This window comes from Elgaria multicarinata, chromosome 4 (genome assembly GCF_023053635.1).
Source record: "Elgaria multicarinata webbii isolate HBS135686 ecotype San Diego chromosome 4, rElgMul1.1.pri, whole genome shotgun sequence".
NCBI classification, from domain to species: domain Eukaryota; kingdom Metazoa; phylum Chordata; class Lepidosauria; order Squamata; family Anguidae; genus Elgaria; species Elgaria multicarinata.
In genome coordinates this window covers 26,440,078-26,453,550 of record NC_086174.1, presented here as the reverse complement: position 1 = coordinate 26,453,550, position 13,473 = coordinate 26,440,078, and the positions used below count along the sequence as shown (strand labels likewise).

The 13,473-nt window shown below is 39.8% G+C and overlaps 1 protein-coding gene across 1 annotated transcript in view; it reads right to left on the bottom strand.

Annotated features, from left to right (window-relative positions):
• THADA (THADA armadillo repeat containing) overlaps positions 1-13,473 on the bottom strand; it is a 173,912-nt gene that overhangs the window by 108,114 nt on the left and 52,325 nt on the right. The window contains exons 24-25 of the mRNA XM_063123991.1: positions 12,996-13,118; positions 9,707-9,798 (exon numbers count right to left, since the gene is read on the bottom strand). Of these exons, the coding sequence (XP_062980061.1) occupies positions 9,707-9,798; positions 12,996-13,118 (215 nt within the window). The remainder of the gene's footprint in view (positions 1-9,706; positions 9,799-12,995; positions 13,119-13,473) is intronic.

The window sequence follows — 13,473 nt, the reverse complement described above, 5'->3', positions numbered from 1 at the left end:
TAGCAAAAATGCAGGGCAGCTGGAGCATGGAGGTGAGGATTTCGGAGGCTCCTGGCTATCAACATAGGATTGTACCCCAAAAATCTGATTGAATTAAAATCTTAAACAGTAATATAATTAAAACATACAGCAATGGTGATTTTTTTTTATCAAAGAAACTGATATAGTCTTTAAATCAAAGACTTGAAATGTTTACTAGAAATTTATTTTATTTATTTAAAATATTTCTTGGCCGCCTTTCAGGGCAGAGGCCCATACAAGGCAGCTTATAATAATAAAATACATAAAATATTAAAAGCCAAAAAAGTATTAAAAGCAATAAAAACATGATCACAATAAAATAGCAATTAAAACAACAAAACCAACAATAAAACTAGCAGGAACAACAATAGCAGCATTATTCATGGGAAGGCCATGGTAAAATAAAATGTTTCTAAGGCCTTCTTGAAAGCCTGCAAGGATGGTGCATTGTAGATCTCTGATGGAAGTTTGTTCCAGAGGTTTGGGGCCACCGCAGAGAAGGCCCTCTCCTGTGTGAACACTCACCTAACACTCACCTAACTGTTCCCACAGGTAGGTAAATGAGAAAGGCCTCTCTTTATGAACTTAGTGTGGGCAGGCTGATATGGGTGATGCCTCCCCCAGAATCCTCATCATCAGAGGATGAAGGGGAGCAAGCTCCAACAAATCCTGGGGAGGGGACTAGTGGCCAAGGTGAGCAGGAGCCCTTGCTCTCAGAGAGCAGGCAAGACCCGGCACAAGCCCCTTTAATGGACTCAGAGAATGATGAAGGGTATCATGAGACTCCTCCAACCCCAGCTGACCGTGGTTTACTGAGAGTGAGGGATCAACTCAGCAGGCTGCCAGATCAGGGAAGCTACGGGGCTAAATGCCAGTACCTGGTGTCAGGTTAGGACTTAAAAGGCTCAGAGCAGCACAGCTAAGAGGCTGGAAACAACACACCCATTTCAGTGTTCTGTGTATCCAACTTCCCAGACGTCAGGACTCCCAGCTAAATCCCGACCCCTGGAACCGTGACCCTGAACTCTATTTGCATCCAGGAACCTTGCTCAGTGGCTCTTGACAGCATCATTCAACTCCACAGGCATTCAAGCTGAGGAAGTTTGTTGCAGAGTATCTGGCTATCTGGATACATTTACTATCAACGGCCGTAAATCTTCACCTGTAGCCGACAAATACGGACAGGTGAAGGTTGTCCTTCAAGTAACTAGGTCCCAAACTGGACCCAAACTGTTTAGAGCAGTGGTTCCCAATTAGCTAAGTACTGCGGACCCCTTGTTTTTCAAATGCCAAGCCATGGACCCCCTACTTTTGAAAAAATTGTTATCTCTATGGTAGTTACCTGTGCGAAGCAAGTTTTGGAGAAAATAAGGAGTAGCCCATAAGAAGCAAAGGATTTTAGGTATACTAAAAAACAGACCATAACATTTGTGATATCTGTGATATTACCATGCAAAAATGACAATGATTTAGTTAGGAATATAAAGACGAATTTAATTTTACTAACATCGAGTTTACAATTGAACTAATTATGACATGTCTAGCAACTACTAAACCGAAATGTGATGGGAGAAATCATGCCTCTTGTTGTCCCGAACAATCCCTTCCACATCCGGTTCAATATTTCCTACTTTTAATCTCAAAACTGGATCAATATCAAGCCGATTACTATGCTTGTTCTTCATATAACAAAATGTCGAAAATGTTTGTTCACAAAGGTATGTGGAACAAAAGGGAACTACCGTATTTCTTCAATTCTAAGACATACTTTTTTCCTCATATAAACATCTCTAAAAACGGGGTGCATCTTAGAATCGCGGGTGTGTCTTAGGTTTTTTTTCCTGTTGGTGGTACTGAAATTAGTGTGCGTCTTACAATTGATGGCATCTTACAATTGAAGAAATACAGTAGATGTTTCAAAGATTTTTCACCTAACTTCTTATAATCATGAAAAAATTTTACCCAGAATTGGTCTAGTCTACATTCTTTGAAAAATGATTTCAATGAACCATCACAAGTCATGTCAACAAGTGCATCTTGCTCTTCCACAGATAGTTGTACATCACCAACTATGTTAGTTGTACATCACCAAATTCAAAAGGATTCCTTATCCATGAGTTTTCAGGATTAGGTGCAGGGAAGTAATCACTGAAGTTAGTCGCTAAATCACGCAGGTGCTCAGTGATGTTATATTTTACTTCTGGTAGGAATTCGTTGTCAGTGGACTCCAGAAATGAATGAATATGTGAATGGTGCCACGGACCCCCTGGGTGGGTTGCGTGGACCCCCTGGGGTCCACGGACCGCCAATTGGGAACCACTGGTTTAGAGCTTTAAAGGTCAAAAACAGCAGTTTGAATTGGGCTCAGAAAGATGCAGGTGGTACAATATAGGCATTATATGATCAAATTGCCTTGACCCTATCAGTAGTTGGGTGGCCACATTCTGCACCAGTTGAAGTTTCTGAACCATCTTCAAAGGCAGCCACACGTAAAACGCATTACAGTAGTTGAGCCTGGACGTGACTAGTGTGTGGAAAACTGAGGCAAGGTCTGTCCTTTCATGATTACAGATATAAGTTGCAGACCAGCAGCTCTTGAAGTATGCACGTACTTGCTGAATGGAAAAACAATAAACCCCAATGAGTACTGTGCTGTTGCCTTAATAGATAAATCACTTCATTATATTATGGCTATAATCCTAATATTCTTTAGCATCTCCCAACAGATACACTAACTATAAGTCTCACACTTTATGCCATTTAAAAAAAAAAAAAAAACCCGATCAACTTCATTTTCCAACAACCTTTGTATGCTTTTGAATTATACAAATTCAGCCTTTGAAACTCTGGTGCTTCTTTCCATTAATTTTCAATAGAGAATCTGCTCTACCAATCTATGCCTTCTCTTAGCAGGGCATGCTATTCAATAATGAGTAATGCCAGAATTATTTCATCTGATAAATTCACACTCCCTTTTACACATACAGACACATGTCCAGGACTTTCTTCCAAATCAATGACACATGCTTCTCTCTACAGCCTGTTTTGATTCCTGAACCTCACAGAAGTTTGCCAATTCAGTTTAAAATATAAATGTACACAGGACAGAATGAGACTGCCAAATTAAGGCATGCTGAGCACTTACGGCATTCAGAACAACAAATGGTGGCTATGATTAAGGGCATGGTGCTGCAGGCAGTAAGCCTATATACACTAGTAGGGAGGGTGCTGTTGCACCCATGTCTTGCTTCTTCTTCTTCTTATTATTATTATTATTATTATTATTATTTATAAAATGCCATCAATGTTCATGGCACTGTACACAATAAAACAAAACAAGACGATCTGCCATATGGCTTACAATCCAAATTCACAGTAACAGACAGGGCAGGGAGGGGAAAAACCAACCGGGGTAGGGGGCATTAAAACTAAAATATAGACTAGTATGATCATGCTACAATTGAAAAGCTTTCTAGAAAAGAAACGTTTTCAAGCGAGATTTAAAAACTGAAATGGATGTCGCGGCTCCGCAAATGCACTGGAAGAGAATTCCAGGCATGGGGGTAGCGAGCGAGAACGGGCAAAGGCGAGCAAGCAAAGTGGAAACTCTTGGGCAGGTAAGAGACATGGTGTTATTGGAGCGGAGGGCACGAGCAGGACGATGACGTGAAATAAGGGACGAAAGGTAGGGAGGAGTTAGATCATGACAGGCTTTAAAAGTGAGAAGCAGCGGCTTGTATTGGATTCTATAAGAGATAGGAAGCCAGTGGAGGGATTTTAGAAGAGGGGTGACATTGTCAAAACAACGAGCCAAGAAAATAATCCTAGCCGCCAAATGATGAATGGAGACCATGTCCTGCTTGTGGGGTCCTGGTCAACAGCTGGTTGGCCACTGCATGAACAGAGTGATGGACTAGAAGGACCCTTGGTCTGATCCAGTATCACTCTTCCTATGTTCTTAAAACAGATGACGGAGTTCCAAAAAATCTGCCATGCCAAGGCGAAAAATGTATGTCAATTTCTGAAGAGTTTTCCTGATCAGTTCTGCTAAGGCATTAATTGAAATTCACAAAAATCTGCACTCAACATATCAATAAAGGAAGAATCATTACTTTTTTAAACTGCCCAGAGAGCTTCGGCTATGGGGCGGTATACAAATGAAATAAATAAATAAATAAATAAATAAATTGTCCAAAGCTATAAACAGAAGATAAGTGTGCTTCAGGAAGTTACAGGTAGGCCCTGCTGGTACCAAAGTTCAATAGTTCAGTCCATTTTTTTCTCATTCCTTAGCAGGTCTTTTTACATAACTGTCCAAAAGCTACACTTCAACATCATTCCTCAATCTTTACTAAAGTACAATGCGGATTGTTTTATACGTTACACTGACTAAGAAGCCATAGTTAGGAGCCATAGTTCTCGGAACTTGTAGGAGACATGTATTCTAGCACCTGATTTTCTTATTCACATGTTATACCTCAAAATGTAATGGCCCTATGAAGTGGTCCTATGACATGAAGCAGGAATCCCATAGCATGAAGCCCCTATAACAACTCAGTAACAGGGGGAAAATCTGACATCCACAGTGGAGATAAAATCTTTCAGGCTATTATGGGCTTAGAGATACAATTTAAAGCTTAATAGCAACTCTTGTACTAAAGAATGACTAATGGGAATGCAAATAAAATGCTCAATCCATTACATTTTTCATTTCTCATGATTTCTAACTGCATATATAAAGATTTAAAAGGCACACTTCTGAAGGCAATTTGAGAAATAAAAATCATTGTGGGTTAGGTGAAACACATCAACCATGTTCCCTCAAATATTATTTCATTACATGTTATTGAAGCAGCTAACCAGACTTTCAACACGGCTCTCAGTGGCACACAACTTGCCCATCCTTGCATCATCTTAGATTCCACATTAGTAAGTGCAAGGAACTGAAATAGGCATTCATATCAAAACCCGTGCTAGGACATGAGGATATAATGTGCTTTACATAACTGAACTTCTTTATCAGTGGGATTTATCTCTCAGAAACAAATGTGAAATCGTTACCAGAAAGCAGTTGGGAGTTATGGGATTCCTTTAAGTTTAATTTGGTAGACTTTACTGTATGCAAACCGCACCTTACACAACAAAGGTCTTTGCTGTATATACTCTTCTCATTCATCACTTTCTACAGGATGAAGGAGAAAACATGTGTTAGACTTTCAGTTAAGATACGCCCATCCCATGCAGAGTTGAGAGGTATGAGAAGGTCAAGAGGAGTGCAGGAGTAATGAGCCAGGGGAAAGTTTTAGAGCAGAGTGGAAGGATTGCTCTGTTGAGTAGGACAGAAGGGAGTAGAAGTCATCTGGGCGTGAATATGTTTTCCACCATTTGTTTTAAATCTATCTACAAAAGAGTTTGGCTAAGGGAGGGAAAGATAATGTTGAAATGGTGTAAGCTACGCAGGCCTTCAGCTATGGCAAGGGTAAAGCATGCATGATTTAAACACACTCATGAATCAAGTGTAAAACTGCGGGTTTTTAATTGTCCGGGAAAGAGCTCTTTCGTTATTCTTTATCAATGTGAAACATAGTGCTACTGCCATAGATTCTTCTAGGAATTAAAATAAATGTTTTCAATTGTCTGACCTCTATTTCTTTTCAAAACATTCTGTATCATCCTCCCCTAGATTTTCAGCCATGGATATGGAAATAAGGCGTTTATTGGAATGATCCTCAAAGTAACACTCTGGCACAAGCCACAACTACTTGAATGAGGCTTCCTCTGTCATCACACAGTCTGGAGGATCAGACTTCCCATTCATTCTGATTGCACCTGCCCATGTGGCCTAATTTTAAAAGGCACTCATGGCTGCCAATAAAGTCAAAAGGTATGGGAGGGTGCATCGACACAACATCTGTGGAAACAAGATCCACTTTTATGAAAAAGTTCCTACCTTCAGGCTTCCCAATTCTAAAATGTTGGCTCATTTAAAATGACCCAAAAAGTTACATAAATTTATTTGACTGTAATCCAAACACAATACAGCTTGAAAACAAAGGCTGCCTGAAGGAAAGCAAACCACATATAGTTGCTTTAGGTACACCGCATTTATTCTGCAAGAAAAACCATGCATCAGGAGAGACATCTAGTGGAGTTTTTTATTACAGAAGTGACTCAAATGGTGAACCTGGATAGATAAATATAACCTGTAGATTTTCCGAAGCAGAGATTCTCATAATTTTCAGGAAAAGGATCAAGCCCAAAAAGTCATCCTTTAAATTGTGATGACGCAATTTGGAGCTGCTTGGGCTCAAGCATGCTATCCACTCCTCAAGAACCTTAAAAATTGAAAACCAGGTAATGTCAGGGCCACCAGCCACGGGTTGTCCAGATTTGGGCTGGAAATTTTCTTCTTGAGCCACTGCTCATCCACTAAAAATTTTGGGACTCCTAAGTCTCAGCCAACTTCACCCTTGCTTTGCCACCACATAACTGTTCTGTGTTTTAATCTTTGTAAACCACCCAGAGAACTTCGGCCATGGGGTGGTATATAAATGAAATAAATAAATAACAACAGATCATGTCCTTTCATAACTTCCTTACCAGCACTTTGGACAATAAGACACCATGACCACAATCCAATTCAGTCTACTGGCTTTAAGCCATTTAAATCATATCTATAGGCTTGTCTAACTCTCATGCTGGATTGTGGCCCTTGTATGCGTCCTCCTAGGACCCTGTGCTTTACCCTTGCTTCTCCTTATTTTTTGCCCTGCTAGATCTCTCACTCTTTCTCTCTATCTGCTCTGTTACCTACTCGGAGTACATTTAGGAATTAGACCTTCATCCTGAGTACAAACCACCACTTCTAAGCTCTCTCACATGCAGGATCTGCTCTCCCACCCCCATCCCAAGAGACACTTTCTTGAAGTGAGACTGCAGATGTGTGAAATCTTATCCGTGGGTTCGTGCCATTCACAAATATGGCTATAGCTATTCACTATAAGCTCTGGATAAATTCATCCTTATATAGCATATTTGATTTTAAAAGCTAAATCTAAGTCATTTCAAATATTACATGTACACTTGAGCTGAGTCGTTAATCTTTCACATTTTTATTTTGCCATATGACCAATGCCTTTCCTCCACAAATAAACATTAATGGGATCAATCACATGTAGATCAATGTAGATAAATCACATCACATTGAATTATAATAATGTATTGCTCCTTCTTCCAGTTACCATATGCTGATTGTACTTTTTAAAAGAGAGATTTTTAAAGATGATAAAGATAATTAATTTCACGCATGTTTAGCTGCCGCCACCCCTCAAAAAAGTCCTACAATTCCCAGCATCCCTCCAGTGAGCCATACTGGCTGGGGTATGCTGGGAATTGTAGGACTTTTTTCCTATCTAAACATACACGGGATCGCACGCTTGGGACGCAATTCTATCCAGATGCCCATCAGCCTCTGGACTCTGAGGCTGTCGTGCATCCTATGCAGAGTGGGAAGAGCACAAGGCAACATTTGCATTTTTGCTAAAAGAGTGTTTTGGCCCATCTAGCTAGAGCTCTGTGGAGGGGGAGGGAAGGAGGCTGAGGAGGGCTGGGATAGCTCAGATCCCATTTGCCCAGTTCTCTCCCCTCACCTTTCTCTTCTCTCTGAGGCTGCTTTTTCAACTTCGAAGAGGCAGCCAGCGCAGTTCCCTCCGGCTGTTAAGAGGAGACGGCAGGGAGTTTGAATTCCTGGGCCTGAAGTCGGAGCACTGTCTCCGAACCCAGATCCATGAATCCAAGCTATCGTATGGCCCTCAGACCCTGTCGGGGGGCCACAGGATTGCGCTTTTATTAACTTATATTAAGCCTCGAATTGAAAGTGATGCATAACATCTAAGATAGAGTTACACCCCTAAACCTACTTTGCCATCACGATTATTTCTCCACTTACAGATTGTGTGACTTCATCTGAGCAAAATAAAAGGCTCACATTTAAATACTCATTTACAACTGGGTAGCAATACATGCAGAGCTGCTCTATGTCTGGCAGAAGGAACAGAGTACAACCTGTCGGCCAGTTTTTAGACTCTGGTCACAACCCATACCAGCAATGAACACAGCTGTCCCATTCTTCCCTATCTGTCAGTCAATACACCATAAACACAGCAACAATCCCCAAGTGTGCCCAATATAGTCCCATGTCATAAAAACAACAGAGCAGCCCCTGTGTATTCACAGCTCCATGTGTTCTCCCTAACATGTACATGGGAGCAACTAGATCAAAATGTGATGCTATTGCTGAAGTACAGCAAAGCTAAAGCAACCAAATAAGAAAAAGGGGTACATGTTCAGAGGAGGGCAACGAGGATGATCAGGGGTCTGGAAACAAAGCCCTATGAAGAGAGACTGAATGAACTGGGCATGTTTAGTCTGGAGAAGAGAAGATTGAGGGGAGACATGATAGCACTCTTCAAATACAGAAGAGGGCCAGGATCTCTTCTCGATCATCCCAGAGTTCAGGACACAGAATAATGGGCTCAAGTTACAGGAAGACAAATTCCAGCTGGACATCAGGAAAAACTTCCTGACTGTTAGAGCAGTACAATGGAACCAATCGCCTAGGAAGGTCGTGGTCTCCCACACTAGAGGCATTCAAGAGGCAGGTGGCCAGCCATCTGTTGAGTATGCTTTAAGGTGAATTCCTGCAGTGAGCAGGAGGTTGGACTCAATGGCCTTATAGGTCCCTTCCTACTCTACTATTCTATGATTCTATATGCAAAGGTTGTAGCTATGCTTGGAGCTTTAGGTGCATCTTTTAAGAGATGGAGAAAGGTAAGGATTTCTAAAACCAGGGCTACAATTCAAAGCACACTTACCTGGAAGTAGGCCCCCTAAGCTTAATGAGAATGATTTCTGGGAAAATATGCTTAGGATTGCACTTAAAACTATAAATCTACAGTTAAATGTAGATTAGATCCAAGTTGCAGCAAGCACAAATGTCTGAGGTTCACTCTTGAGGGAATTGGAGAAATGGAAAAACAGCAACTCAGTGGATAGGCAAAAGGTAAAAACACAGCAATGTGGGTATTTGCTTTCAGCAAATATTATAAAACCCAGTCACGTCATCAGGGCGAGACATCACGACATACTAATAAAACACGTTTGCTAGATCCACAATATAGTCATATAATGTACAGTTCAGAGATTGGAGGCTTGGACATTCATCACTGAAATACTTAGTATTTAATACTACATTCTGAATTTCCCTTTGGTGGAGTTTGATCTTAAGATAAGCATCTTTCTTACATTTTTATATGTAGAAATCTAAATGAATCTCTCTATACACACACACACACACACACACACACACACACACAGAGAGAGAGAGAGAGAGAGAGAGAGAGAGAGCCAAGTTCCTCAAGACATCTTTGAAAATGAAGAGACTCAGCCACATTCAACAGCTGGCTTAGAGCACCATTTTAAACCCAATTTAAGACTTGCTGCTCAGAATAGGTTTTTTTTTTAACCTCAGAACTTAATTCTTGGCATCAGATCAGAAACAAGGCCAGAAATGCTTTAGGAACATTATGCTACATATAAATCCATAAAAAGTAAGCAAAATTTCTCAGATTGTTCTTGGCCATAGTATATTTTACAGGGGCACTTTTTAACATCAGAAAGAATGTACCTGTTTTTTTTGGAGTTCTCGTCCTTTCCTCGTTTAACTCCAAATATTCTTGTAATTAGGGTACTAAAGAGAAGTGTAGATGAATTTCTCACCTAATATATCAAAGAACATAAAGATTAGCATTAAGCAGTGTTTTAGTTGCTTACATTGTGTATATTATGTTTTTGCTAGAGAAGAAACCAAGCAGACAATGAAAAAAGTCTTCCTACATGAAGTGAAAAAATGTAACTTGAATTATAGTTCACCCTTTAAAAAAATTAGAGTGGTCAACGCAATATACAAAATATAACGATAAGCTATGATGACATACAATATGTAGAGAATTGGAATAACTGTGGATAAAGAGGAATTTGCTCTATATGAAATGTTTAGAAAAAAACAAGAGATTATTTAAATAAATTATACTTATTTGTAGTAATAGAATAGTAAGTAAACACAAATACTACTATTCATGATTTGCGTAGTGAGGTGCTGAAATCTTTGCCTCTTACACACTGGGCTGGTTTGGAAATAAGGACAGCCAGAGTTAAATGGTTCATGCACTCCCTTCGTATAAACTCAAGGAGGAGGACTGGGTGATAGTATGATGGGGCCTTCCCCTGCTCTCCCCCCCCACCCCCGCACTCCATGGCCCCTGAAAATCTGCTCCGAATAGTTTTTCAGCCCTCCAAAGCAGACAGGGGGCAGGCAGAGCAAGCAGGCATGTTACATAAAAGGGAGGAACCCTCACTGCAGAAACGGGAACAAACAGGAGGACCCCAGGGGAGTAATGAATAGAACTGTATACAAGCTGGGGTTTTGGGTGATTCTTAATCTGTATTATCTGGGATGTATGTATCCCCAAAAATTCAACATATGCCAAAAATTGTACATGTTATACATATGCAACAACATTGTACACATTGTACAATATGTTATACAAACATTTATATAAATGGTCAACGTGCATTAAAGTATTACAACCCTTACACAGATACAAGGCTCATATTATGAGATTACAGCTTGGGGCGAAATATCTCATATGCCTCATTAAGCACAGACTCATTTAAAGGACATAAATGCATAAACACATATATACAACATCTTGAGATTCAAGAACATAAACCCACATTTATCTAACACACACATCTACATTTAAACGGTAACTCCGGATTGTGAAAACCGTTTCTGACTGCATCAGTAACAAAATGTGTTGAATTCCATCAGTGAGTCGTTAAATAAAGAAATGTGCTGTGAACTCTGACGCAAGCAGGCAGGCAGGGCAAGAATTATCCCTTGCCAGTTCCACTGTCAGAATGCCTTCCATCAGCTGAATGACACTGCTGGATATAATCATGGAAGCTATCACTTCTAATGTTCACTAAAGTTATAACAGTTCCTTCTTATAGCCAAATTCAGCGAACTCTTCTTGTTGTTGCTGTTGTTTTAAACTCCCCGCCCTTAAAGGCACTCTGTGCATCTGTTCTAGAGAGGTAAGGAAGCACTCGTAGAGTAGGTCAATGCAGCTAGTTGACAACGATGAAGTGAGCCAGAATAGCTAATGGACCCTTGATGTTAAGAGAAAAGGATACAAGCTGGGAGTTTAGATTTCCTGTAAATAGAAATGAAGCTGAGGGCCATGCCTTACGCTGAAAAATTTGGTACTCTTCTAGGAGTCAGATTTTTCAAAGTGGAAGATCATTAAATCAGCATGCACCCATTTCATTTGGATAATGTGCATACCCCAAAATGAATTCTAGAAGCTTCCAGACACAAGTTCTCTCTTACTCTTGTGCAATTACATTTTCATGCCTAAGAGAGAAGTTCCCCCCACCTCACAACCCTGGGTTTCTGAAAAGTAACTTGGGAAGAGTCTTTGAAATAATAAACTCTAGACAAAGCTCACCCTCCAGCTTTGCTACTCCTTATGAATGAAGTCCATCAAAGAGCTACACCATCCTATGTTCCTGACACCAAACCTTGGTCTGCCCCCAGAAAAAAGGGAGCAAGCTGCAACGTCGGTTCTAGACCCCACTTTCTCAGTCCTTATGAGAGACCCTCAATGCCGAATCCCAAGACAACAAAATTGTGAATATCCCATAGTCTCTCCTTTCTATTTCTGCAGCCACAAGCAGGAGGCTTGTGGGTTTTTCATAGAAAATACCAGCTCCCGTTATCATCATGCAGGCTCTAAAACATAAGGCCAGTTATCCAAATATCCTCATAAAAAAATAAAATTTGAGTCATCTGAGTGATCACTAATTCACTGAAAACACCAATTTTGGGAACCAAAGCATTAATTCAGCATATTCAGATTGGAACTCTAGAAACTGAGTTGTCTTTCAGAACACCTGTTTCCTGAGTCCACATATGGACAAAACTACCTTTAAAATATAGGGCAGAGAACACGCTAAGCCATGGTTAGGCTGCTAACCCTTTTGCAGCAATGGTTAGTGAGTGTGTTTAAATCGTGGTTATGTAGCCACCATGGTTAGGAATGGTTCATATGACTCTCTAAGTCATGGTTCACACGACATGCTAAGCCATAATGTTTAACTCAAAATATTTAACCACTGTGGCTTAGCGTGTTGTCTGAACAGAGTCACAGTGGTATTTAGAAATTTGTTATTAGTTCTTTTAACTCTATTTTGTTTCTTTTATCTTATGATATTATGTTATACATTATTACATTTTAATCGAGCACAGATACTAAAAAATAAATAAACTGGTATCATCTTGAGTTGCGGGCTATCAGAATTGAAAACGACCAAGCAGTCCAACACAGGCTAAACTTAATCACTACCTTCTAATTGACTAGATATTTATTTATTTATTACATTTATATACCACCCCATAGCCGAAGCTCTCTGGGTGGTTTACAAAAGATATAAAAATGAAAATATTAAACAAAGGTTTAGAAGTCACTGGGCTTCAATATTAATCAAATAACTAAAAGCTGCTTTCCATGTCAGAAGAAAAATACAGCTCTGTTACTTTTTTAAGTCAGATAAATGTTCAGCCTTCATTGTAGGAAACTAAATAAAAATCAAATAAAACCAAATGAAAAGTTAGTTGATGCAAAAGAATACCAAGAGCCAAACTGCAGAGGTCCTGTAGGCTGTTTTATAGCATTTACCCCATGCTAGCATGCTGTCCACTCAGCATACATTCCATATAACTCTATAAAAAGAATTCATAAAATTTCAATCAGACATTGTAGTGTTATTGAGAAACATAATCAATGCCCTGGTTACCTTAATTAACATGCGGCTTTCCAACTTAATACACTCAAAGTAAAGGATCAACTTACAGCCCAGACAGAAGACGTAAAACCTAATATTGCTGCTCGCATTCCATCTGCCACATAAGGAATGATGTTTTCTCCTAAGCGGGTATCCTTGAATAAAGCCCTCAAGATATTTAAAGCATGGACCTGTGGGGAGAGCAGGGAGAATAATCAATATAGGCTACTTAGTTGTTGCAAATAGCCTCGAAATTATGTACTTCAACCTCATTTACTAGAATTATGAAAACTTAGCAAACTCTGCTTTATCTTAGAATTGGGGCTAAGTTGACAATGTCTAATGTTATACCAAACAGACTGCACTAGAAAAGGAAAAAGTTTTATGGCAAATTCCCCATTTCTCTTCCTACATTCTTTGCTTGCAGGACCCCACCTTGCTGATACCTTCAGAAGTTAAGAACTTTGAGGAAGAACGTTTTATTGAGTTGCATTTCTTCTGCTGAATATAATATATACAGACAAAGATTTTATTTATGAATTACCT